General features: G+C 54.2%; 1 protein-coding gene across 1 annotated transcript; it reads right to left on the bottom strand.

Annotated features, from left to right (window-relative positions):
* Positions 1-322: 322 nt before the first annotated feature.
* On the bottom strand, positions 323-19,182 carry GPR141 (G protein-coupled receptor 141). The gene is made up of 2 exons (XM_007505557.2): positions 19,093-19,182; positions 323-3,266 (listed from the first exon to the last, which is right to left on the bottom strand). The coding sequence occupies exon 2, from the start codon at positions 3,252-3,254 to the stop codon at positions 2,331-2,333; it is 924 nt and encodes a 307-aa protein (XP_007505619.1). The 5' UTR covers positions 3,255-3,266; positions 19,093-19,182; the 3' UTR covers positions 323-2,330.
* Positions 19,183-26,654: the final 7,472 nt, after the last annotated feature.

The following is a 26,654-nucleotide window of genomic DNA, read 5'->3' as shown; positions in this document are numbered from 1 at the left end:
GGCCAGCACAGACGTAGGAGTGTCCCGTGCCTAGATCACCCAGCCCGGCTGTGCCCAAGACGAGATTCAAGCCCGGCTGTGCCCACTCCTCCCTGAGAAGCCCCCCTGCAGCGGCGGGGAGACCTCACGCGCACAGCTTCAAAAGAGGGGGCGCCTCGCTGGACTTCTGTCCCACCGGCCCGGCATCCCCTCCTGTTCCCCGGGGGGGGGGGGGGGGGGGGGAGAAGCTCCTCCCAAACGCCTCTGCAGCAGCTTAGCCACCAGGCAGGCGGAGTCTCCTTTCTGGCCTCTCAACATCGGCTCCGTAATCAATCCAGAAGCGATGAGCAAATGCTGGTTTTATTTTGGCCTCTTCTCGGGCCACGCAGCCTGAGCTCTCTCAGGACAAAGCCCTCCTTGGGCCATCTGGTTGCATCCCCTCAATCACCTGGGAGGTGGGGGCGGTTAACAGAGGGCAGTGACTTACCCAGGGTCACACAGCTAAGAATTTGAGGCAGGATCTGCACTCAGCTTTTCCTGAATGCAAATGCAGAAATCTAGAGCGCCGTGTTAAAGAGGGGGTCCTGAACTGGATTAATATTTGGCAAAATAAATAAGGATAATATTGAACTCTATATAGACCGTGTAAATAGATGGTTTTCCAAGTGAAGGGTGGCCTGCAGGGACCTCGTGGACTGTTTGGTGGCCCTCATTCCTACTGGAGTCTGGCATCATGGCCGTAGAGCGGGCTGATGCCCAGAATTGGTTTTACCTTTCAGTCCTTTCAGTTGCGTTGGACTCTCGGTGACCGCTCTTGGGGTTTTCTTGGCAAAGATACTGGAGTGGTTCACCATTTCCTTCTCCAGGATGAGATGGGGAAACTGAGGCCAGCAGGGTGAAGTGACTTACCCAGGGTCTCGCAGCTAGTAAGTAGCTGAGGCTACATTTGAACTCATGAAGATGAAGCTTCCTGACCCAGACCTGGTGTTCCAGATAGAAAAAATACTCTCAAGACTGGATTGGTTGCATTTAGAAATCTTTGCCTGGATTCTCCTCATTCTTTTCACAAACGCTTCTACCCCAAAAGAGGAGCCGGTGGTTTAGAGCGCCTACTGTGGGCCAGGCACTGGGCCAAACCTCACTGGTCCAGCAAACAAACAGCGACACCCCCTGGTTGGCATTCACACAGCTCTGGGGTTGGCCGAGCACTCACCGAGCCCCACTTCCCATGTTCTTCCCAACAATCCATCCTGGGTGGGAGGTCAGAACCACAAATGCGATCCGGACGTTTCCCAGGAGACAGCTGGGGTGCCCAGAGCTTACCCTGTGTCCAAGAGTCAGCCCCTGCCCTTCCGCCTCAGACCGTGGCCCCCGGAGGCCCTGGGAAGACGGAGCTCCAAATAGAGCAATGGCTGCCCAGAGGAGCTTCCAATCTTCCTGGTTTTTAGGGTGAAATAGGAAGGAGAAGCAAAAAGCTCCACATGCTGGAATCTGGCCAGAAGGGCCTTCTGGTCAACCCTCCTCCTCCTCTCCACTTCCCTTCTCCTTTCGGCCCCCTCCCTCTTGGACTCCTCAGTACTCTTCAGGTTCTGTTCTCCCCTCCTTCCCTCCCATGCCAACCCCCCCCCAGATGTCCTGTAATCCATCTGTTTATTGGAATAGGGATCGGGCCCCTAGCCAGACCCCATCTGTTCGCTGGGATGGTGCCCTCTCCCAAATGGGCTGGAACCTAAATGGCGGCCTGGGTGGCCCAAGCTATGGAGTCATCCAGCTAACCTCTAAGCCTAACCCTGGGGCCTGGGGGGGGGGGGAGAGAGGGGGGGTTCTGCCTCCAAAGTGCTGAGGAAATGCTTGCCTTTTGCTCTGCCCCAACTTCTGAGGGCACCTTCGTCTAGAAATGCTCTGTGGCTCCCTGGAACTGGGATGCTAATTCCTGGGCCCCCAAAATGGGGGAGCGGATGGAGCAGATGACAGAGCAGAGGGACACCCGGAGCCCCTCCAGCCCTCCGGGTCCTGAGAGTCCTAAGAGGGACGTGGAGGAAGTCTGGCCTTGAGATGAAGCCTCTGCCGGGGTGTCCTGGTCGGTTTTGACAGATGATGGAAACGGAGGCCTGGAGGAGGCCTGGACGCAGAGCCGGGGCTCCAGGTCCAGGGGGCTCCCACATCTGCCTGCCTTCCTCCCAGGGTGGGGACCAGGGCAGCCAGGAGGCTTGGAAGGCAGAAGGGAGGGAGCAGTGCTGCCCAGGGCGTGACTCCGGAAGGTCCGGGCCATCTCGGGCAGATCTGCGGCCCTCACAGGGGCCCAGCCTGCCCCCCCCCCCCCATCCGCTGGTCTCTGGGCCCGCCTCGGCCTAACGGCAAGAGAGGCAGTTCAGGAAGTCGATGAGGTTGTGCTTGAAGCGGCGGCTGCCCCCCAGGACGAAGAGCAGCAGGTCGAAGCAGCTGCCGGCTGTGATGCTCAGGAAGATCTCGTTGTAGGCGGCGGCGCGCTGGCAGCCGTCCTCGGCCGGGTCCTGCAGGTAGTAGAGCCGGAAGAGCTGGTAGGGGAGGAAGCAGACGAAGATGACGCCGATGAAGACGAGGTTCTTGAGCTGCGCCCAGAACTCCTGGTGGGACAGGCAGGCGCGGCGCAGCCTCCGCCCCGTGGACACCAGGATGACCACCTGCACGGCCAGGAGGGCCACGGCGACGCCGATGACCGCCGCGGCCGCCGCGTAGTTGACGACCCTCACCGAGGCCTCCCTCAGCTCTCCCTGGAACTCGAAGCAGCGGCTGTCGTTGTAGGTGCGGCGGGAGCCATACTGGCTGAGCAGGGGCGGCAGGATGAGCACCGCCACCAGCAGCCACACGGCGGCGCTGGCCGCCACGGCGTGCAGCTTGCGGTAGAACTGCACCTTGTCCCTGTGCGTGAAGAAGAGCAGGTACCGGGCGGCCAGGATGCCCGCGTAGAAGAGGAACGTGAGGTACATGTGCACGTGCAGCGCCGCGCTCACCACCTTGCAGAAGGGCAGCCCGAAGGGCCACGTGCTGCGCACCAGGTAGACCAGGCGGAAGGGCACCGTGAGCAGGAAGGCGCCGTGCACCGCCACCAGGTTGATGACGGCCGTCGTGGTCACCGAGCGCGCGTTCATGTTGGCCAGGACCACCAGGATGCTCAAGACGCCGGCCACGCCCCCGACGAGCACCGCCGCGTAGAGCCCCGTCAAGTGCTGCGTCCACGACGTCCACGAGGGGTCGCAGGGGCCGGCCTGGGAGGAGGCATTGGGGTCCGCCATGGCTCAGCTCACCTGGCAGAGAGAAAGCACCGGCCGTCAGAGGACACCCGCGAGGCATCCCGTCACCCCCAGGCCGCGGCCACGGGGCCCCTCCCATCCTTTCAAACCCCACAAGCCCAGCCAGAGCGCGTTCTCCCCCCAAGCCTGCCCCACGCTCCTGGGCTTTCCGGTTCTGCCAAGGGCGCCCCATCCCGCTGGCCACTGAGCCACGTGGGCCCAAAGCCTGGTTCTGCCCCTTACTGCCCTCCCCTCCCGGGTCCTCCCGTCTAGACGGAGGCGGGCTCACCTCGTCACACCGCCCCGCACCCCTGGGCAGCTTTCAAAGGCTTCTAGTCCAAGGGAGCCCCTGCTGATGCCAAGGGCTTTGGGGAGCCTCACAGGAGGTCCAAGGGCTTTGGGGAGCCCCTGCTGATGCCAAGGGCTTTGGGGAGCCTCGCAGGAGGTCCAGGGGCTTTGGGGAGCCTCGCAGGAGGTCCAAGGGCTTTGGGGAGCCTCACAGGAGGTCCAAGGGCTTTGGGGAGCCTCGCAGGAGGTCCAAGGGCTTTGGGGAGCCTCGCAGGAGGTCCAAGGGCTTTGGGGAGCCTCGCAGGAGGTCCAAGGGCTTTGGGGAGCCTCGCAGGAGGTCCAAGGGCTTTGGGGAGCCTCGCAGGAGGTCCAAGGGCTTTGGGGAGCCTCTCAGGAGGTCCAAGGGCTTTGGGGACCCGAGCCCTGGGCACCAGCCATCCCCTCGGAGCCTCCCCCACCCCATGAGCAAGGCGAGGCGGGTCCTGCCCTCCCCAGCGTACAGAGGAGAAGGCTGAGGCTCCAAAGCCACCCAAGAGGTCGCCCTTCGGGTCAGCCACGGAGCCCGGAGCTGCCCCCAGGCCTCCCCGACGCCCAGCCAGGCTTTCCGGAGAGCGTTTTTGACCCGAGGCTCAGAGAAGCTGCGCTGGGGAGAAGGGGGGGTGGGGGAGGAGGGAAGGGCTTGAGCTTGAAGGCAATGGTGGTCTGAGCCCCGGAGGGTGCCCTAGGAAGGTGGGCGGAGGAAGAGAAGGACCAGGCTGGGCCAGGCCGGATTTACTCTGGGAGGGGACAGTCCGTGCTGACGGCTTTTGGGAGCACCTGCTGGTCCCAGCCGGCATCTCCTCAAAGGGTGGGAGGGGAGGCCCAGCTAGCGGTGGCCCCTCCCCTCCCCCTTCAAGGGGCCCCTTTAGCCCGTCGGGGACCCCGGGTTCCCCGTTCAAGTCCTGACGGGCCCTGACGCCTGAGGAGGCCGGGATGCGCTCCTGAAGCAACCCTCCACTCTTGGGCAATGCTTAAGCAGGGTGGCGGAAGGTATGTGGACATTGGGGTTGCGGAAAGGGGAAGAAGGGATCCTTTGTGAAAGGGAAGCCGGTAACCCCAGAAGATGAAACGTTGGCCTTAAGCCCTCGCCTTCGGTCTTGGCATCCACAGCAAGCTTCGGCTCCAAGGCAGAAGAGGGGTGAGCGCTAGGCCATTGGGGTCGAGTCTGGCCCAGGGTCACCCGGCTAGGAAGTACCTGAGGCCAGATTGGAACCCAGGACCTCCCATTGCCAGGCCTGGCTCTCCGTCCACCTTGCTGCCCCCCTCTGATTCAATGTGGAGGAAGGGTACTGCCTGCTCTGAGGACCAGAGAGAAAACGGTCCCTGAGCTGGATGGCCCATGTGGACCACCAGAACCATCCTGATGATGGCCGCACAGCCCTGCAGGCCATCAGCCCATTTCTCGGGTCTGTTTTCAGGCTTCCCCGGAATAGCCCTTCGGGCACCATGGGAGGGTTAGGCAAGGGCTCTGGGGTCCTGCCGGACAGAAGGTGGCAGTGCAGAGGCGGGGCCCTCTGCCCATCCTGCTTCTCTGCCTCTCTTCTGGCAGCACAGCAGATGCTCAGCCTGTCTTTCCCCCCTTTTTCCCTCTCACACCAGAGAGCCATTAGAGAGGGTCACAGGCTTGCCCTGATGCTTGCCCAGCACTCTCAGCCACTCAGGCTCAAAACTGGTACAAGTCACGAATCCCAGGCTTCGGGAAACGGAGTAGATGAAGACTCGGAAAACCCGAATTCAAATCCTGCCCTAGACACTGGGGAGCCGAGCGACATGGAGCAAGTCAGTTCTCTCAGCCTGTTTCCTGCTCCGTAAAATGGGGACGGAAGTAACAGCTGCCCCACAGGGATGAGGAGGAGACAGGCTCGCAGCCCCTTCCTGCCTGGGAAGCTCCCTCACCCATCTGTAAAATAAGGGGGGCAGGCGAGGGGCCCTCCACTGGCCCTGCTGGCCTCTAGCCTTGCACCCTAGTTCTCCCCGCCTCAGCTGCCTCTGCTGCGGATCCCACGAGGGCCCACCCCTCCCACCGCAGCACGGCAGAAGAGCGCGCCCTCGTCCTGGACGTGCCCAAGGTCCCCAGATCCCTCCCTTCTCATCCCAAAAGGCCTGTCGGTGGTCCCTTCTCTGGGCCAAGCAGGTCCCTCCTCCAGAGCATCTCCTCCCTCAGCCAAAGAGCCCTCCCGGCCTGGGGAGCCACTGTGGGAAAGCGGGCTGCCTGGAGGAGGCGGCCCCTCTGCTGGGCCTGAGGCACAGAAGGGAAGCAGGGCTGCCCCAGGAACCAGGAAGCTTTGGAGCCGCCTCCGCGCCGTGCCTGCCAATTCCAAAAGTTAATTCTTTAACCTCTCTCCCAGGCGAATGAGCCAGGCCTGGGGCTAGCTGAACCCAAGTGGGAGAGCCTCCAGTAGTGACGGAACCAGGCCGACGTGGACCCAAGAGGGGCCTCCAGGAACCAGAACGCCAGGAAAAAGCTGAGCGGACGGAATCGAACAGGGATATCCGTGAAGGGGGGCGGAAACCACTGAGAACTAGAAGGGGCCTCCGGGGCCAACGAGCCCAACTCTCTAGGGTACAGAGGGGGAAACTGAGGCCCAGGCGAAGTGGTGAGCCCGGAAGTTAGGCTTCAGCCCAGCCTTCCTGACCGCAGTGTCTCCTGGGCTTGTTCTCAGACTCATCCATTGGAGCCTTCGGGCAGGTGGACACTGTGCTGACCAAGGAGCTTCCCGGAGCTTCTCTGAAGACAGCCGATCCCCAGGCCCCTTCGAAAGGCCCACCCAGCCTGGGAGAGCCCAGAAGGAGAAGTGGGGTCACAGGCAGCCGAAGAAGATGGTGAACCCCCATGAGTAGAGGTCTCGCGGACCCAGGAGGCCGGACCCCAAAGGAACCGGCTCTGCCGGCCTCCCAGCGGCCCACACTGCGGCAGAAGCCTTGGCCCTTCACTCCCATCCCCCACCACCCGTCTGTCCGGCGGGGCCTCAGGCTCGGCCATCTCGTGAGAGAGATTAAGAGGCACGTGGTGGGGGTGGCCCGATGGGTCCTTGAGGGCCTGCCAGTCACGGCTCTTGTGGCTGACCATGGCTGGCTGGCTGACCTCTTGACCGCCGTCCACTCGGCCATAATGAGGGGTCTGGCCCGGAGGACCCCTCCCGTGCCATCCCATTCTACCTGCGATTGGCCCCATTTTGGAGCATGAGAAAGGTGGGCAGGGCTAATGTGGCCCCAGGGAGCCACCCACAGAAGCTGGGGGACCCCGGGGAGCTGCCCACAGAAGCTGGGGAACCCCGGGGAGCCACCCACAGAAGCTGGGGAACCCCAGGGAGCCGCCCACAGAAGCTGGGGGACTCCGGGGAGCCGCCCATAGAAGCTGGGGAACCCCGGGGAACCGCCCACAGAAGCTGGGGGACTCCAGGGAGCCGCCCACAGAAGCTGGAGGACTTTGGAGAGCCGCTCACAGAAGCTGGGGACCCCGGGGAGCCACCCACAGAGGCTGGGGGACCCCGGGGAGCCACCCACAGAAGCTGGAGCACTCTGGAGAGCTGCCCACAGAAGCTGGGGGACCCCGGGGAGCCACCCACAGAGGCTGGGGGACCCCGGGGAGCCACCCACAGAAGCTGGGGACCCCAGGCCCCTGCCCGCCCTCGGCCTGAGCCTTGCGGGGCCCAGGATGCTCTTCTGCCTGTCTCCCCGTCTCCACCGTTGGCACAGAGCCTGGCCTGGAGTGGCACCCCGTAAGTGCGAGCGTCTGGACGTCTGAAGAGCTGGAAAGGGCCAACCGTCTCCTCTGACTCTGCCGTCTTGGAGTCAACACTAAGCTTTGGTCCAAGGCAGAAGAGCAGTTGCGGCGAAGTGACCTGCCCAGGGTCACACAGCTAAGAAGTGTCTGAGGCCAGATTTGAACCCAGGACTGCCCTGCCCTCTCCTTGGATAGTCGGTCTGGCATGAAGGTTGGAGCCCCGTAGTGTCTGGAGCGCTCTCCTCCCAGGCGGCCGTTTCACGTTCATTCTCCCTCCTGTCTGGGTCATCCAGTGGACATTTCTAGGAGGCGGCATTGGGGCCGTGCCACCCCCCAACAACAAGGACCCCCGGAGCACACCGAGAGGAAACGGAGGCTCTGGAGATGGTCGTGGGCAGGGCTGGAGGAGTGGACAGAGAGCCGCCTTGGCCGCGGGAAGCCCTGAGGTCACAACCATCAGTAAGTCGGTTAATGTCTCCAAGGCCAGAAGGCCTCGGCCTGCAGCTCCCTCTTCCTGCCACGTTTCAGAAGAGACGTTTGGGGACTTGGAACCTGAAGGGCCCCAGTGTGGATCTTGATAGACATTCTAACGAGCTACACAGGAGGAAACTGAGGCACTTCTGAAGAAGGGGCTCGTCGTAGCTCCCCCTTCGCCAGGCCAGGATCCAAGGAGTCTGGTCACGAGGGCTCGTTTGGCCCTCGAAGCGGGCAGAGTTCTCCTGCCCGGGCCCTGGGCTATTACGGACCCCATTTTACTGGGGGTGGGGGGTGCGGGCAGGGAGGAGGTTTGATGGCTACCTAGAATCAGTTCTGTGTATCGGCTCCAAGGCAGAAGAGCTGTGAGGGCTACACAACAAGGGCGAAGTGACCTGCCCAGGGTCGCCAGCTAGGAAGTGGCTGGTCCAGATTGGAACCCAGGACCTCCCAACTCCAGATCTGGCTCTCCATCCTCAGCCATCTGCCCCCTACACTAGGTCTCTGCTCCCTTCACCTCCCCTCCTTGAGACTCAGTTTCCTTCTCTGTAAAAGGGGGTTGGGAGAAGCCTTCACAGCCTCTGAGGTCCTTCACGGCTGTCGATCCACGAGCCCACCCAAGAGAAGGCAGGCTGGCCATGCTGGAGTCTCAGGGTTTGAGACGGCCTAGAGGCCCCCCCAAAAAGCCACCGTTGTGCCAACACTGAAGCAGCAGCATCTTTCGTTTCCACCCAAATGGAATCTTCCCTGACTCAGCCCTGGAGATGGCACAACTCAGGTTGACCAAGAAGGGAAGTGAAAACTGAGGCCGGGGAGGGATGTCCTGGGGCCCCCTTTTATTCATAGAGTGGCTGCACCCCCATCGTCCAGTGATGGAGGAAGGCCTCGAGCCCCTGGGCTGGCCGAGTCCACTCTGGGCTCTGAGGGTCAGAGCTCTGGGGGCACCGGCCTCCCTCCTTCCCTCCTGGGTCCCGGCCCACTTCCGTGTCCCTCCTACCTGAAATGCTGGCTCAGGGACCCCTAGGAAAAGTCATCCACAAAGGCGTCCCCTGACCCGATGCTTTGTTTCGGGGCCGAACACTCGCAGTGGTGGATCCTGTCATTGTGTTTCTAGCAGTTTTCCAATACGGTGAGTTTCAGGAATCAGGATGTGGGAAGAGTGCTGCGAGTACCCTAGAAAACTACACTATGTGGCAGCTTCCAGACCCAGATCTGAGGTCAGAGCCTTCTGAGGTGACCCCATTCACCCCGCAGTTTACAGATGAGAGGCCGGCAGCCTGGGAGCCCAAGGGTCCAGACCTCCACTCTAGCCCTTCTTCCTCTGCTCCAATGGGGCTGTCCTCTGGGGCTGATGAGCTCCACCTGGGGCAGAGATCTGTCTCCTGCTCTGTTCCCTGTGAATTCCTCAAGAGCGGGTGCTCTTCTCCCTTCCTCCCCACTTAGGCCTCAGTTTCCCTCTCTTGAAAAGAAGACAGCTAGACTCCATGGCCTCTGAGATCTCCTCCAGCTCCCCATCAAGGATGCTATGATCCTCAGGTCTCCTCTGAAACTTCCCAGGGGTCTCCAGGGCCTACATTTAGCTCATTGAGGTCCTACTGAAGGACCCTGTGTTTTGTCACTGAAGGTCCAGCCTCCATAAGTTTGCTGAAGTTCATTGCTCTAGCCAGGATCACCTGGAGAATTTTTTCACAGTCTCAGCAGCCAGTTTACTGAGGGTTGGAGGACCTGGTGGTCTGTAAGATCTAGAGCTCAGAAGGGCCTTGGGATTCATCCAGGACCCGTCCCTAAGCCCTGCCCTGTTTCTCTCTCACCTCTGACCTTTGAAGAAGCACATTCCCCAGACTCAAAATGTTTTCACTCCCTCTCTTTGTCTGGTGACTATAACTTATCCTTCAGAACAAAAGTCCTGTGCCCCATCCTGCAGGGACCATTGCCTGTGGGATGCGGATGTGGTTCTCAACATTTCTGTCTCCTTCTGCTCGTTGGGAAGCTCAATCTGGGGAGGTAACCAGCTGGGGACCCCTTCCAGTGCTCCACAGTGCTATGGGTGCCAATGGTGCTTCATGAAAGTCTGCCAGGCTGCTGAAGTCTGAGCTCCACAGAGAGAAAGACAAGAGGGAATTCCTGTTCATGGCTGGTTCCACTCAGGGAGCCCTTGAGGTCAGATGCTGAAGGTACTGAGTTATTTTTATTCTGACTCGTTTCCAGCTAAAATAGTCACAGCATCTGCCTCACATCCTCTTTGCTCAAAATTACTCCTCATAAACCTCCTCAGTCACGTCTGAACAGCTGCCCTTCCTCACCTCACTAATCAGAAATAAAATAATTTTCCTTTTCAAGTTAGCACAGACTAGCTTACCTGAAAGTAGTCCTAAAATAATGCTTATTATTCAGTTAAAACATTCTGTTCTGAAGAAAGATGCACAGAGAAAACCTGAGGATCATGGATCTCCCAGAGCATGACAGGTCAAAGAACCTCAGCAACAGAGAGGAGGGAATAATAGAAAGGAATTGCTCAGAACTTCTGAATAGAAAATGAAATACTCATGAAAAGAATTCATAGATCACCTGCAGAAAAAGCCCAAGGCTGAAAACTCCAAGACATGTAGTGTCTAAATTCATCAATTCAATTCAGAATTAACTACTTTGAAAGCAATCAGGAGAAAGAAGTTCAAATACAATAGATACAAAATTCATATCACATAAGACTACTTTGCATCCAACTAAAAACATAGTCAAGAATGTATAATGTGTTCTCAAGAGCCATAGAGCTCAGGATACTGTCCAGGATGATCTGCTCTATGAATCTAAACTTTAACTAAATATGAAAAAAAAAATGTTCCACAATAAAAAGCCTGAAACATTTTTTAGAAAGAAAATCTGAAATGAGGAGATTGTCTGTGCCCAAATAAGAGATGCAAAAGAAGTAAATAAATGTGGCAACCTGAGACAGCCACAACAACAGAGTAACTTCTTTCTGAATGTAAACTAGGAGATGGGGATGGGGGCAGAAGTACTTTCTTAAAAAAGAATTATTTATTAGTAAAACTTAGAGAGAGGGGGAGAGAGAGAGAGCTCACCAGACCAGCCTAACTAAAACCTCTTTCACAACGCCCTGTGAAGAGAGGGTGTGGTGTACTCCAAGGGCCAGAAATGAGAGGAAAGCTCATGTGTTCTCAGGGAGAGAAGTTAATGGGGAATGGGGAGAGGTGGGAGAGGGGTAAGAAGAAGAAAGGAGGGAGCCCTGCTTTGGGGTGAGTCAGGGTTCCACTGCTGAATGTTCTCATGAATGGAGAGAAAGATTCTGTAACAGAGGTGAGGTCCTTGCAATGGATGTGACCTAGGAGGTTGGGTCCTTGAAAAGTCTACTCACCCTCCTTCAGGAGGGGCAGGGGCGAGTTGGGACTCTGTGGACAACTGGCATGTAGGGTGGGTGGGAGAGCATGTACCCCAGAAGACTAAAGCAAATGGGAGGGGGCAGGGGAGAAAAGGTAACCAGAGGAGGGCACTGAACAGTGATGGGATACATAATCAGGGACATGGTAGAAGAGGAGCCCTGCCAATTTTGGATGAGTCTGATAGAAAGATAAACAAAAGAGAAAATGTGGAACTGAACAAATTGCTGAAGAAACCCCGAATTAAAAGACTTATGGTGTCTTCTAAATGGGAGCAGCAAAAGAATCTACATTGTTCTCAGCACATGGAATTTCTACAAAAATTGACCATATACTAGGGCACAGAGATATTGCAAATGAACATTTAAAAAGTCAGAAATAGCTAATGCACCCTTTACAGACCATAACACAATAAAAATATTCATTGGTCCAGGGTCCATAAACAAAAGAAACAGACTCAACTAGAGATTTAACAATGAAATCCTAAATAATTTAGCGAGTCAAAAAACAAATTATAGAAGGAATAATTATGTAAAAGAAAATTATAATGACGAATCAATCTCCTAAAATTCCTGGAATATAACCAAATAAGTCCTTAGAGGAAAAATCAGATCTTTAAAAGCATACATTAACATAACAAGAAAGCTGATTAATGAACAGAATATTCATTTTAAAAGAGGAAGTATTAAAAATTAGCGGTGAAATAAATAAATTGGAAAAGATAAATAAAAAGTAGAAATGATAAATAAAACTAAAAGCTGGTTGATTAAACCCTTAGCTAATCTGATTTTTAAAAAGAGAGCAGAAAATCATCAACAAAATAGCAAATGAGCAAAGTAAAATCACAGCAAACACAGAAGAAAAAATAACCAGAACATATGCCATTATATGTTTAAAAGGCTGAGAATACAAAAGAAATAGAATATAAAATGCTCCAACTGTTAGTAGACCAGATTGAAATACAAAAATAAAAAATAAAAACTCCAGAAAAGGAAATAATCTGGCTATAAAGGAACTACTAAACAAAAAAATCCTAGTTCTAATGGATTCATAGGAAAACTCAGCCATTTAAAGAACAAACAGTACACTTGACAAATTATTCTCAAAAATTTAGAAAGCAGGGACAGCTGGGTGGCTCAGTGGATTGAGAGCCAGGACTAGAGATGGGAGGTCCTGGGTTCAAATGTGACCTCAGACACTTCCTAGTTGTGTGGCCCTAGGCAAGTCACTTAACCCCCATTGCCTTGCCCCTCCCAGTCTTCTGCCTTATAACCAATATACAATATTGATTTTGAGATAGAAGATAAGGGTTTAAAAAAATCAGAAAGCAAGCATCCTACTAGAATCTTTTCATGAGACAAACACAGTCCTAAGAGTTAAACCAGGCAAATATAAAACAAAGAAAGAGAACTAGAGGCCATTATCAATGAGGAGCAGTGATTCAAAAAAGTTAAGGAAAATCCCGTCAAATGGATTACAGTGATTTACCGAAGAGATCCTTCATTAGGAGCCAGTGGGATGTATTATACTAGAGAGGCAAGATGGCTCGGCATTCGAGAAGCAATCAACACAATCATATTAAAAATGGAAACACCCCAAAGCACGCACATCATCATCTCAACAGAGGTGGGCAAAGTCTTGGACAAAACACACTGGGATGCTAAAAACTGCCAAGTGTGGGCACAGAGGACTAGCTTTTTCTCACGGAAGGCAGATGTCCAACAGTAGCAACAGCAGACACCACGTCCAGGGGGGACACACCACAACTTTCCCCATAAATGCAGGAACAAAACAAGGCTACTCGTCCTCCCCACCATTATTCGATATGAGCTGACAATGAATGCAGGCAACAGCAATCATCTAATCCAGTTCAGTTTTACCAAGTACCCACTTTGTGCCAGGCTCTCTACTGAGAATGGAGGATGTGGAAAGGAGCCAAAGACCCTGCCTGCCCTCAAGGTCCTACAATCTAATGGGGGCAACAACAAGCCAACAATTCTATGCAGGCGAGCTAAATGAATAGGACAAAGGGGAAATCACTCAGAGAGAAAGCTCTGGTGTGAATAGGGGCGAGGGGAGACTTCCTGGAGAAGGTATGGCGTCACTGGAAGAGCTCTGAATATGTCCACATGGTCCCTGGCTTCTAACTGAGATGCTCTAGATTGTCCATTTAGGCCCAAGCTGGCAATGGGAAGATGAGAAGTCCTCTGAAGAACCTCCACAAGTTTCCTCAGTCTTCCCCCAGCCAAGGCAAAGTGAGATGGGAGCGGGGGACCAAGACCAGAGTCTCTGCTTCTCTCTTCCCCTGTCTCCTACCAGTTTCTTCTTGGGAGTTAGTGGGCCTGTTCCCTCTTCTGTGCTGCATCAAATCTGACTGACTGAGGTGAGTTCTCACCTGTATTTAACTTTGGTCACTGCTGGGAGCCATCAGGCCACAACGCCTGGAGAGAGTCACACGTGGTAGCTGAGGAGACCACAGAGTGGTCCTTGGCGAGATGTGATTGCCCACTCAGTCCCCCTTTACATGACCTCTTTCATCAATGCCCCTTACCTATGAATTAACATGATTATTCCCCTTAGCCTCAAAAGAAATAATGCAAGAGCAAAACACCTGTAACCTAATTCTCTAAAACATCACCAAAAGACAGACCCTCAAACCCAATCCCCAAAAGACTATCATGGGTTAACTTTTATTTAGGTACATAATTCCCAGCAAAACTGCAGCTACGGGCCAAGCCCAAAACTTTCCTACTCACAGAAGCCTTTTCTCATGAAGCCAGCACACAAATCAATCATAGAGGCCCAGACAATAAGTCCAAGTACATCAAGCTTCTGTATGCTTCAGTGACTTGATTACGCAAATCAGTAACTCAGGAATTCGCTAGTAAAAACCCTGAGAAATGATCAGTCTAAATTTGAATTATGTTCCCAGTACCCCTCAACTGAGAACTGTAAATTAATTATTCCATTTTATTTAAAAGCAATAAGTAATTTTCCTTGATTGTTTGTAAGCTCAAAACTTCTCACAGGGTAATGAGAAAATTAAGCCATCTGTGACAAAATCATTTTTCTTGTGTGCAACCTTTATTCTGTCTGTAATCACAATATAAGAATATAGAATGTTAACCAAGTGATTTGTTAAAAGTTAATGTTTCACTTTTCCAAGTATCTCTCTTTGACCATGTGTGTTAAGTAATGTGTCTGCATGCCAAGAAAATGGGTATAAAAATAAATCGCAGGCCTGGGAATGGCGGAGCATCTGTCAGATGCAAAGCAGTCCCATGGCCATAATGATTAAGCTGTCTTCTGTTTGTTATTTATTTTGACTGATTGTTCGCCACCTGTTGGGAACCCTGGAGTTGCGAGTGAGGCTGGACCCTGACTATGGCAGGTCATTTCTGAAAATTACAGTAAACTGAGAGGTGAAGTTCGGAGCACGATCAATTTATTAATCAGGCGAGCAATATCTGAAACTTGGGTCCATAGCCAAAGACCCTGAGGAAGGGCTTCCTTGCCTTCATAGAGTACAAGAGAACAAAGAACAGGGCTGTATAGATGGGAGAAACCATGTGATTGGCTGAAGGGCAGATGGCATCATGGGAGCGATGATGACATGACTGGTTGACTGGTTCCATGGAGGAAAGCTGGGCACCATGTGTGCAAAGCTCACAATCCTCTCTCTGCAACAAGAAATACTTGCTGTTTTATGGGATACAGCCACATCTTGGAACCTTCACTCTAAGGAATCAGAACCACACCCCTGACTGCACCAGCACAAGTTGGAGACAACATCTCTTTGGGGGACGGCCCCCAGGACTTGTGGAGCCTGAAGATAACCGACAGATGGCCTTGGAGTTCCTCAGGGGCTACCAGGATGAGACAGGACACCTTTTCTTTTCCTTCTAACTCTAACCTAACTTAGAGGGAAGGCCGAGGAGGTGAGCTCCACTCAGAGACAGAGCAATGTGGCATCAGGCAGATGCAGACTCAACTTAAAAATCAGTGCAGCTAAAATCACTTAAAGGGCAGCATCAATACAAGAAATGAACACAGTAGAAAGCCATCTACGTGGAGTGGACTGTGACTTTCCTACCGACGTGGAGGGGGCAGGGGGTGCTGGGCATTCACTTTGTTCTCAAACCACCCATATCATTCAGCTCCATTCTGTGTCGTCCATATGAGTACAAGAGACTGTGAGAATGTTCGAGTACAACCAGGGTGAGCCCTTTCTCTAGCATCCCTCCAATCCGTGCTGTGATGAATGAAAGGATGTGGGTCTAGCCTGACAAGCTCTTGGGGATGGTCTCCTGCCTCCTTTTCTAAATGGTCACTAAGCGCCCTTTTAATGACGCAGTCAAGGTTCTTTCAGCAAAGTCAGCCGTCTGGCCTGGAGACAGACTCAACCCTATTCCTTTTTGAAAACAGAAAGAGTCCTTCCTCGCCTTGGGCTCCAGGTATCACTCCACCCACGCCTCTCTCCTTGAGTCATCTTCTGCACCCGCCAGTCCCCCTAGCTTCCAAGGCCCCAGAGGCTCTTTTCTTGCTGCTTCTCCTTTGTATTCCTAGCACTGAGCAGGTGCTTAATCAAAGTTCACGAGCTGAACAGACAGTTCCCATAAGCACCTCTGGATATCCCATCCTACCATCTTGGGACGGTTCCGGGGATGAAAGGAGAACCTTAAAATTCTCTACACATGCTCGCTCTCATGATTATGTGATCGGCCTTGGGGAGAGGAGTGATAGTTCTTGGGATGATAATGAATACCTTGAGAAGGACCTTGGTTGGTAAAACCAGCTCTCAATAGAGGGTGTCACCAAAGAGGTAGGTGCTGTGCATCTACCACGTGCCTGGCCTGGGACCAAGAAAGCCATTCTTTGTGCAAAAGCTTGGAATCTAGCACAAGGAAGGAAGGAAGGAAGGAGGGAGGGAGGAAGGAAAGGAAGAGAATGAAGGAGGGAGGAAGGGAAGGAAGAGAAGGAAGGAAGGAGGGAGGAAGGGAAGGAAGAGAAGGAAGGAGGGAGGAAGGGAAGGAAGAGAAGGAAGGAGGGAGGAAGGGAAGGAAGAGAAGGAAGGAGGGAGGAAGGGAAGGAAGAGAAGGAAGGAGGGAGGAAGGGAAGGAAGAGAAGGAAGGAGGGAGGAAGGGAAGGAAGAAAGGAGAGAAGAAGGGAGGGAGGGAGGGATGGAGGAAGTAAATCCCTTTGGTAGAAGACAGAAGGAAAATGTCCATGGCACCTCTGAAGAGCCAGTTTGCAGGGCTGCGCTTGGCTGCGTCTCAGAGAAAACAATAACCATGGGGGAAGCCACAAGGGTGATGATAAATCACTCAAACATTTCTTCTTCTGCTTAGGAAAAGTAGTGGGCTGCAGAAGGCAGTAAGAATAACCTGGATAGCCCAGGCTTGACCGATGGTCATCAACTGAGTCATCAGTCAGCCATGCCCTGGGCCAGGAGGCAGGTCACCACTGTCAAAGCAAGGCACTGACTGAGAAGAGGAAAGGACACCGGGAAATCTGACATGTCTAACCCATCTGCGAGATGAGCAAACTGAGGCTTGGGGAAGGCCATTCTAGCCCTGGTTCTCTGCTCCTACTCTGCAATGCAATGTGGGTAAAGTTCCCAAATGCTCCTCAATGACAATTCTGTTTTTCAAGTGTTCCTATTGATTAGAGCTCTCAAACACTTACCAACAATCCTCTGCACCACAACTCTTTGAAGTAGGGAGGCAGATTTATGTTAGCTGTAAGGAGATGCCACCCTAGCAATGAGAGATGCCCTGAGGGCGCCCTGCCAAGAGAAGGCGGGACAGTCCAGTTGTAGGCAATAGAGAGGAAGGGCTTCTAACAGGAGAACAAGATGGCTCATGATTCCGTTATCTGACATATGCACTACCAATGGCTCAGACCCATTTTATAGATGAAGAAACAGAGGCTTGGAAAATTAAGTGAACACTTTCTCCTGACCCCAAATCTGGCTTCATTCCCATTCTACCTGCCTAAATGTATACTGAAAAATCATGGATTTAGAGCGAAGAGGCTGGAGTGGCCATTGAGTCCCAAACCTTTATATTACAGAGAAGGAATCTGAAAGACTCCTTGAATATGAGGATGGACCAAATGGAAGCCAGTGACCATAAGACAACAAGAAACATTCAAACAGTCCAGATACTGGGAAAATAGAAGGAAATGTATACTTGGGATCTTCAATGACTCTAGAAGACATTTCTAAAAGAGGTATGCCGTGAGAATCGGTGGACTACCTGCATTTATGACCCCAAAAGAGAGCCTTAACATTCTAGTTCAAGAAGCCATCAAAGTGAACGTTCCAGATCTCCTAGAACCAGAGAACATGGTGGAAGAAAAAGAATTCCTCATTCTCTCGCTGAAATAAACTCCCAAATGAACCTCCCAGGAACATCAGAACCCCAATCCAAAGCTTCCAAGTCAATGGGGGGAAAGCGACAAACAGAAAGGAGAAGTGAAAGGCTGAGGACATGGGTAGGACCATATAAGATGAAGCAGCTTCCACTTTTAAGTACTTAAGAGCTTGAAATGCTATTGTAGCCATAAAACTAGAATTTTTAGAGCACTTTAGGGGGATCTCATTTTGTCCTCACAACCACCCTCGGAGAGAGGTACTATTATTATACCCATTTTACAATTGAGAGAACAGAGGCAGGCAGAGTTTAAGTGGTTTGCCCAACGGAAGCAGTTGGTTAGCCTCTGAGGTCAAATTTGAACTCGGGTCTTCTTGACCGGAGTTTGAGTGATCTAGCCACCACACCATGTAAGCCCGATAAAACATTTTTTAAATGACATAGACATAAAACCAAGAATAATCTAGCCAGAAAAAAATTAATATGATCCTACAGGGTAAAAAAAAAAGTCCTTCCCCAAAGTCTTCCAAGCATTCCTGATGGAAAGTCCAGAGACGCACAGACACTCTGCCGGACAATCACAGCAGTCAAGAGAGACAGAAAAGTAAACACGAGTGACCCAGCACCAGGGCTGAATGAGGAGGAACCGGGAAGATGCCTGGGGCCCTTTGCCTCATCCTCCCCAGGGGGTGGGAGAAGACTCAACCAGGCAGCTGTTGTGAGGTCTGGAAAGAGGAGAGCCAAGGGAGGGAGAGGAGGAACAAGGACCACGGTGCCCCTGCCAGGGGGAACAAGGCAGGCTGGCTCAGGAGGAAGAAGGCTGCGATGTGGGCGACCCATGAAGCTCGCTTTCAGCTGAAACGGGCACAGAAAGAAGAAGCGGCCCACCCGTCACCCCTTGAGGCCATGGGCACTGAGGCGGCACAGATAGCCATCTCCCCCAGGGGGTGGGGCGTTCTTCAAAGATGTGCCCCCCATTGCAGGGGGGGAACAGGCCACAGCTGTCTGCCCTGGGGGGTAGGGGGGAGCTAAGGGTCTTACTCTCCCTCCCTGATGGGCAGCTGGGGGAGGAGAGGAGAAGGCCTACCTCTAAGAAAAAGATTTCTCCTTTGAAAGGAGCCCAAGGGTGCTCTGTCTTTCTCTGTCACACAGACACACACACACTCTTACACACAGACACACTCACACTCAGACACACACTCAGACACTCTTACACTCACAGACACACTCACACACAGACACACTCACATACATAGACACACTCCCACTCACTCTTACACTCACAGACACACTCACCCCCACAGACACTCACATATAGACACACTCACTCACAGACACTCACACACACACACTCACTCACACACACCCCTCCAGGGGAGTCCAGGCCCCAGGCTAGCCGTCCTGCACGGTCTCCCGTCTCTAAGAACAACGCGGCCACCTTCCCTTCCCCGTGTGCACGTTGCAGGCAGAGATGGCTCCGCTCCAGCCCCTGCCCTGGCCGGGCCTGCCTGCACACAAGCCCGGAGAGGTGACGGGCCACTTACCCAGGGCCGCCGGGCAGCCTGTCCGCACTATGGATGCCGAGAAGGGCTCCCGCCCTGGGCCCTGCCTCGTCTCCCTCCAGGCCGCCCGCCCCTTGCTGGGGCCAAGGACAGGGAGGAGGAAGAGCCTGGGGGGGGGGGGAAGGGGCTGCCTGGAAGGAAAAGGGAAGCTGAAGGCCCAGAGTAACCGCAGGCCTCGGGGTTCTGGGAAGAGGAGCCCCTGAGTCATGGCCAGGCTGGGCTGGGGTAGACCAAGAGGGAGGCAGCCCTGGGGAGATGGCCCGGCCGCCTCCCCTCCGGGGCCTCTTGGCCTGTCTTCTGCCTCCCCTTGAAGCCTCCGTTCTTGGCCCAGGCCGGCCCTCCCGAGCGGGAAGGCGAGCTGTGGCGGGCTGTACTGCGCCCCTAGAATACGGATTAGGACACTCGCACAGCACTTAGTTCCTAGGTGCCAGGCACCATCACCATCTCATTTAAGCTTCCGTGCCGTTACTGTCCCCATCTTACAGATGAGGAGACTGAGGCAAACAGGTTAAGTGACTTGCCCAGGGTCACAGAGCAATGACTAGCTCAGGCTGGATTGGAACTCGGGTCTTCCTGACTCTAGGCCCTATCCCTGCACCATCCGGTTGGTTTTGCTGAGCTGCCTTCAAGGGAAGGGCCCTGGGAAAGCCCAAAGCGCATCCCTTTGCTAGGTGCGTTGGCCATGCGGATGCATTTTCCTTTGGCCGCCACGACCATGGCATCGAGCAGGATCGAGGATGTTGCCCACATGGGGGGCCCCCCAAGTTTTCTGTCTGGGGCGTCCCTGAGGGTTGGATCAGAGGGGGGGCACAGCAGGGAGTGGAGCCTGGACCTCGGCCTTTCCTGCACTGGCAAGGCTGCCCCGTCACCCTCACACCCGGGCACCCACCGCTGCCCAGGCTCACTGCTGAGGCTACTCCAGGGGAGCCCAGACGGGCGCCAGGACCGCCGGCAGACAGACAGACAGACAGCCGGCCTCAGCTTGGGAAGGTCTTCTCTGACAGCTTGCCCGGCCGACGTAAGACGGACGTGTGTCACCATGATGGAAGGAGGAGCAGAAAGACTCAGGAGGTCCGGCCGGAGGGTGGCTAGCAGGGAAGGAGACTCCAAGAGGAAAGGGCTGAAGAGGAGCCACTGGTGCAGCCCTGGGGCGAGGACCGCGAGCGTAAGTGGCCTTCCTCAAGCCCAGCCATCCGAGCGCCTCAAGACAGTGGCCGGCCCAAACCCCCGGGAACACGGAAGCCCAACAGCAGGGAGACCGGGTGGGAAAGAAGCAGAGCAGGAGCCCCACCAGACTCTGTGAAGCGGCTGCGGCACCCGAACTGGACCAGAGCCAACGCAGAGGAGGACACGATGGCCAGTCACCAAGGAGGAGCCGCACCGAAATCGGCAGTAAAATATGGGCAGTCTGTCCCGAGGACCAGGCGGGATGTGGCCCAGGAAAGGGAGCTGTGTCACGCCAGGAAAGCCAAACGCCGATCATCTGGAGACGCAGAAAAGCCTTGGACGAAGCACAGCCCCTTCACTCCTGTCCGACATGTTGGGAGCACCGCCGTGAACGTAAGTAGCGTCTCCCTGCAGCCTTCAGCAAGCATCATCTGCGGCCGAGTGAGAAGTCAGGCCACCCGTCACCTCCTGCAGCTGTCGCTCGGGCCTCTCTGTCTTCTTAGTCCCGGATCTCTCCTCTCCATCGCTCTGGTCCCTGGGTGGCCTCCCTGCTGACAACTCCCAGCTCTCCTCCTCGAGCCCCGAGCACTCTGCTGACCTCCGGCCTCCCGCCAGCCTCCTCCCACTGGCCGGCCAGCCTGTCTTACCAAATCGTCCTCGTGCACCCCATCATCCTGGAGTCTCCCTCCAGCTTGGCTTGGAACAGCATTGCTTGATGGCCTGCAGCACATCCTCCCTGCACCTTCTAAGGTTGGACATGCTAGTTGGATTTGCAAAGTCCATATCCCCTCTTTGTTCTACAGTTGGCCAGCTAGTCAAATTGCTCTCAGATCTAATTGTCTCTGTTCATGGGGGCTGAACAGCTCAGACAACAGGAACTCGACATCTTTGAAATCTGGATCAAAGATCCTGAATGTTCTTTTAAGCTCCTTTTGGGATTTAAAAGGATTGTCCACAAATTGTGGGAAACAGCGCTTTATGGACTCAAGTTCCGGCCTTTGAATGAATCACACCAGCTTGGTGACTTCCCTCAAAGGACAGATTTTCTCAGGGTCACTAGCATCCTGGTTCTCATTGTCATCGCCATTTTGCCTTTCCCGAGCTACATTCTCCGTTTGCCTGTTGTCCTTGCCCATATCTACATCTAGTCCATTTTCCTTAATCAGTTGTTCAAATACAGCCTTAATCATCTTGTCTAAGTTGGTATCAACAGCCATAGCCTTCTCTGGCTTAAGGGGAACCATGAACCTAAAACCTTTCTTCACTTGGGTTAGAGTCTGCAACACAGCCATGAAGAGTGCATACACTTGTGCCAGGACTTGCCAGAGCACCAATTCGTGTTGGAATGGCCATTGTAGAATATTCAGTGTGACGTTACTAACATAATCCAGTTTCCAGCACCATTTGGGTGAGTTTACTATATAGAATGTGATATACCCCAAAGCAGGCAGTTGCTGCCACAATCACAATTCCAAAAACCACGTGTCTGAACATAGTTCCTTTCTTTCTTTCCTGCCTTAAAAGGATGGGGTTCGAGCCAAACTAGAGGTGCCACTTGAGATAGAAATGTAAATCTGTGTGACACTGTTACTGGTAGTGGTAACCAGTGTGTACTCTGGCTTGAGTCTAGAGAACCGCCGCTGGTATGGGGACACACTGATGGCACTTAGTTACAATGGAGGTAGAGGTACTACAGAGATGGAGAGAGAGGCCACAGGGGATACTGCTAAAGGGGAATGCTCTGGGGTTTGCCTACGGATCCCTACTAATGGCTCATGGATCAATCTATTTCCTAACCTCCTCCTCCCTCTTCCTCCCTCCCTCCCTCCCTTAACCTCCCACTTCTGGAAGCCTTTTGGCTTCCTCCCTCCCCCCTGAGTGGACTATGAAATACTCTTGTTTTCTTTCTCAGGTAAGGGGTTTATTGTGATAACAGGATGGGAAACTGAGGGAAGAGGGATGAGGGTTTCCCTAAATTATGAGGAGAATTTAGGAGGGTTCTGGAAATAATCACTCTTGTCACAAACTGTGACAGGGACAGTTAGAGAGATGGATGGAGGACAACTGCTTAAAATCTTCTTTCTTTTTCACAAAGCCACCAAGAAAAGTCTCTCCTTCAGCTTGGCTTTCCTCCAACTCTTGGTCAGTCAAATCTCAGCGAGAGCAGAGGTTTCCCCTTGATCAGAAAGCCCAAAGCCAAGCCAGCCCTCCAAGGGTCCTGCCCCCATGGACAGAAGCTAACCGGGATCAGTTCTCAGCTTCTTCCCCTTCCGTCAGGCTCAACTGCCAACTCCTGGCAACATTCCGTTTGGAACCTTCTTGACTGCCAGGCAGGGCAGGTCCCCAGCTTGTTACCTCACTCTCTTCAAGTCTCTACCAAGGCATTTTCTCAACTGGCCCTTCTCAGGCCTGGAAGGCTCTGCCTCCTCCTCTCTGCCCTCCGGCTTCCTTCTAAGGAAAGACTTTCCTCACCCTCCTCAATCCTGGTGTCTGGGCCCACCCCACTCATCCTGGCCCCTAAACTGAGCTCCTCGAGAGCACTGTCTCCCTACCAGGGATGCCCCAAATCTAATCCCCATCCTCATGCCCGTGTGCCAGGGCCGGAGGGCATTGCCACAAACCCAGAAGCCCCCGACTTCGAAGACCTGCCCCGACGGGCGCAGGGCAGCCAGCAAAGCTCTTGTCCTGCCTAGGGGGCTCCTTGGAGAGCTGGCTTCCAGGAAGCCTCCCTTCTTCTTTCTTGGCCAAAGCACGACAGGAACACGGTTCCATTCTAGGCTCCGTGTCGCTGGCGAGCCTCCCAGGCCAGCCACCTGAAGGAGCCAAAGGGGAAAACTGGGGGCAGGGCTGGGAAGGAGGCAGGAGAAGGCCGTCGTTGGCCTGTTCTATAGAAGAATCAGGACACAGAACAGAACCAACAGCCACATAGTCAAGAGGCACAACTTGAAGCCTGATTTGGAGGATCCGGACCAACCGGCCGCCTCCCCAAGTGGAATGGCTGGGGGGGGGGGAAGGGGGGTGCTCAGTGGAGGTCTTCAGAGGCGACATGGGTCAGTGGCCTCTGCAGCTCCTTCCAATCACATATTCTGCAATTCCGTGATCCTGCCAAAGTGCCCGAAGAGCGGGAAACACCTCGACGACTTCCCCTAGATGGCGGAGAGCTGCGCGCCCTGGGCTGGCTGATGCAAAGCCAAGGAGCGGTGCGATCCATCCGGGGGGCACCATACAGACGAGGGAGGGAACGGAACGGCTTCCTGGAGGCCTGGGCCTGATGGAAGAGGGGCCAGGAGGGAGCAGGGACACTCGCCCTGGCTCAAGCTTCCAGCCTTCGCATGCTTGGTGACTGGCGAAGCTTGAGGAAGGGCGAGCACCCCCTGAATGGGAGGAAGAGCAGCCTTGGGGGCCATTTTCCCAGAGGGCCCCAAAGCCTGCTCCAGTAATCGGCTATTACACTCCCCCCCCCCCACCCACCAGCTACAGGGTTTCGGCAGTCAAGGCTGGAAGCCCCTTTCTTAGGAAAGAGGGTCTGCATGGACGCCATCCTGCTGGGAAGGGTCACTCTCTCACGCAGTCTGTGGGGACGGGATGGACAGAGCAGGCCGGACCTTGCCAGACCACGGCCCCAGGACCCCCCTCCCTACTCCTGGAGCTCCAGGCTGGTCCCAAGCTCTGCCTCTGCGGTGGCCGTCATTTCTTCCCTCAGCTGAGCCTCTGGGGCAAGGACCTCCTTAACAGGCGTCCGCTGGATGCTAAAGATGCTTCTGCTACCCAGCGGGCCAGGAGGCTGAGTGTCCAGGGTGCAGGAAATGGCCAGATTTAACCCCAGATGGGCCTAAACTGGCCTGGCCCTGCTGGAGCTCCTCTCGCGGCTCTACGCTGATCTACCTAAAACAAAAAGAAGTTTCGAGGAGGTCGATTTCATGAATGCTTGCAGGGGTGCTGAGAGCCCTGGGCGGCCTCGGCATGGACCCTGGACGTCTCGGCCGGGGCAGGCCCCCCGTCTGCTCCTCTGACCCCTTCTTCCTCTGCCTCCTCCCTTCCAAGGCCGGCCTGTGGTCGGAGCATCTCCCTCCAGGCGCCCCAAACTCAGACAAACTTCAGACGAGGTAAGGAACTTCTGCCCCAGATCCGTTTGTGGTGGCCCAGGGAGGAGAAGAGGAAGCCGGGAATGGGTGGGGGAATGCCAGCTCCCAGAGGGCAGACGAGCCAGTGGTTAATGTGGAGAGAGAGGCCGCCTGGGAGCAAAACAAATTGGGTGATTTTTACCTTGGATGGATGGATGGATGATGGACAGATGGATAGATAGATAGATAGATAGATAGATAGATAGATAGATAGATAGATAGATGGATGGATGGATAGATACATGGATGATGGATGGATGGATGGATGGATGGATGATGGACAGATGGACAGATAGATAGATAGATAGATGGATGGATGGATGGATGGATGGATAGATACATGGATGATGGACGGATGGATAGATAGAAAGATGGATGGACGGATGGACAGATGGATAGATAGATAGATAGATAGATAGATGGATGGATGGATAGATACATGGATGATGGATGGATGGATGGATGATGGACAGATGGACAGATGGATAGATAGAAAGATGGATGGACGGATGGACAGATGGATGGGCGGATGGATAGATGGATAGATAGATAGATAGATAGATAGATAGATAGATAGATGGATGGATATAGAGACAGTCAGAAAGACAGAGGGGGGAGGGAGAAAGAGACACAGAGAGATACAGAGAGAAGAGACAGAGACAGACACACAGAGAGACATAGAGACAGAGAGGAGGAAGAGGAGGAGGAAGAGGAGGAGGAGGAGGAAGAGGAGGAGGAGGAGGAGGAGGAGGAAATGAAGGCAGCCAGTGAAATGCTGACCCAAACTACTCCCTGGCCTTTTCTGAGACCAGCTCATTTCTCCAGAACTCGGGCGCTGGCCCTCTGACCTGGCAAAGGCTGCATCTCCTTTCTTCCTTTGGCTCTAGCAGAGATGGCACAGTGGGGCCTGTGCCCACGAAGTGATCCAAGGCAGAAGCACAGCCACACACAACCCTGAGGCAGCCAGGCAGGCCCAGGGAACAGCGCTCCAGGCTTGGAGCCAGAAACATCCAAGTTCCAAGGCAGCCTCCAACTCGCACTACCTGGGTGACCCTGGACAAGTCACTTCATCCTGCGTGCCTCTGTTTCCTCATCTGTAAAATGAACTGGAGAAGGACATGGCCGGGCCCTCCAGGTCTTTGCCAAGAAAACCCCAAGTCCGGCCACCAAGAGCCTAACCTGGCTGAAACAAATGAACAAAAGCAGGCAAAAGCAGCAGCGAGCGTGGCTCTTCCTGCATGAGTCCTGGTAGGTGAAAGCAGCTCGATGGGAGAGAGCTCTCTTCTCTGGGCCAAGGACTGAAAAACCCCACCCCGACGCAGAATGGGGAGGGAAAAGCGTTGCTTCTCTCCTACTGAAGCGGGCGCTCAGGGGGCAGAGAAGCGGCCCTGGGCCAAGGCTGCAGCTTCGGACGTCCTTTCTTAAACAGTCTTGACGGCTTCTTAGGACTCCAAAGGGATCCCTTCTCGACTTCCTCCAATGAACAAACCTGAACAAACCAAGTTAGAACAAAGTAGCTAAATGGGCCAAGCTCTGGATTCAAGCCCTGAACTTGCGAAAGGCCCCCTTTACAAAGCGGCGGGTTTTGATTTTAACAGTCACAATGAGTTCACTGAGGGGAAGAGATTGTTACACGCCACAAACAAAATCTTTCGGGAAGTTTCAAAAGGCGCTGAAGGGCAGCTGAGTGGCTCAGTAAATGGAGAGTCAGACCAAGAAATGGGAGGTCCTGGGTTCAAATCTGACCTCCGATACTTCCTGGCTGTATGACCCTGGTCAAGTCACTTACTCAAACTGCCGAGCCCTTACACAGTATTGATTCTAAAAGGAAGGTAGTTTTGTTTCTTTAAATAAATGATCAAAGGGACAATACAGAAAACCAGGGAAGATGGATATGGACTAATGGAGTCACAGGTTGGGCACAGGGGGACCCCCACCTCTGCTTCTCAAGCCTGAGGGGCCTCCACCAGCACCTTCTAAGCTTAGTGTCCTCCAGCCCCCAGGGTGGGTCCCCGAGCTGTTGTGGAGCCCCAGGGCCTGCCCTGGAGGCCCTCATTGACTTCTGCCCTGGTGAGGGGCTCCTGTGTCTCTTTGGTTGGGAGGGAGCTGAGCCCCATCCTGGGGAGATTCGCCCTCAAGACACAGCTTCACTGGCTCTGTATTCCTCTCCGTGGCCCAGTTCAGAGGCGGCCAAGAAGCTCCAGGCCAGGCTGGGCTCTTCAGGGCCAACCAGTTCTGGGACGAAGCGGGGAC

This window comes from Monodelphis domestica, chromosome 7, assembly GCF_027887165.1.
Source record: "Monodelphis domestica isolate mMonDom1 chromosome 7, mMonDom1.pri, whole genome shotgun sequence".
Taxonomy (NCBI): Eukaryota; Metazoa; Chordata; class Mammalia; order Didelphimorphia; family Didelphidae; genus Monodelphis; species Monodelphis domestica.
Note: the sequence above shows the minus strand (reverse complement) of the source record. Positions and strands in the feature narration are given on the sequence as shown.

Bases quoted from the DNA above. Each gene is read 5' to 3' on its own strand.
- GPR141 (XM_007505557.2), bottom strand. From the start codon at position 3,254: ATGGCGGACCCCAATGCCTCCTCCCAGGCCGGCCCCTGCGACCCCTCG.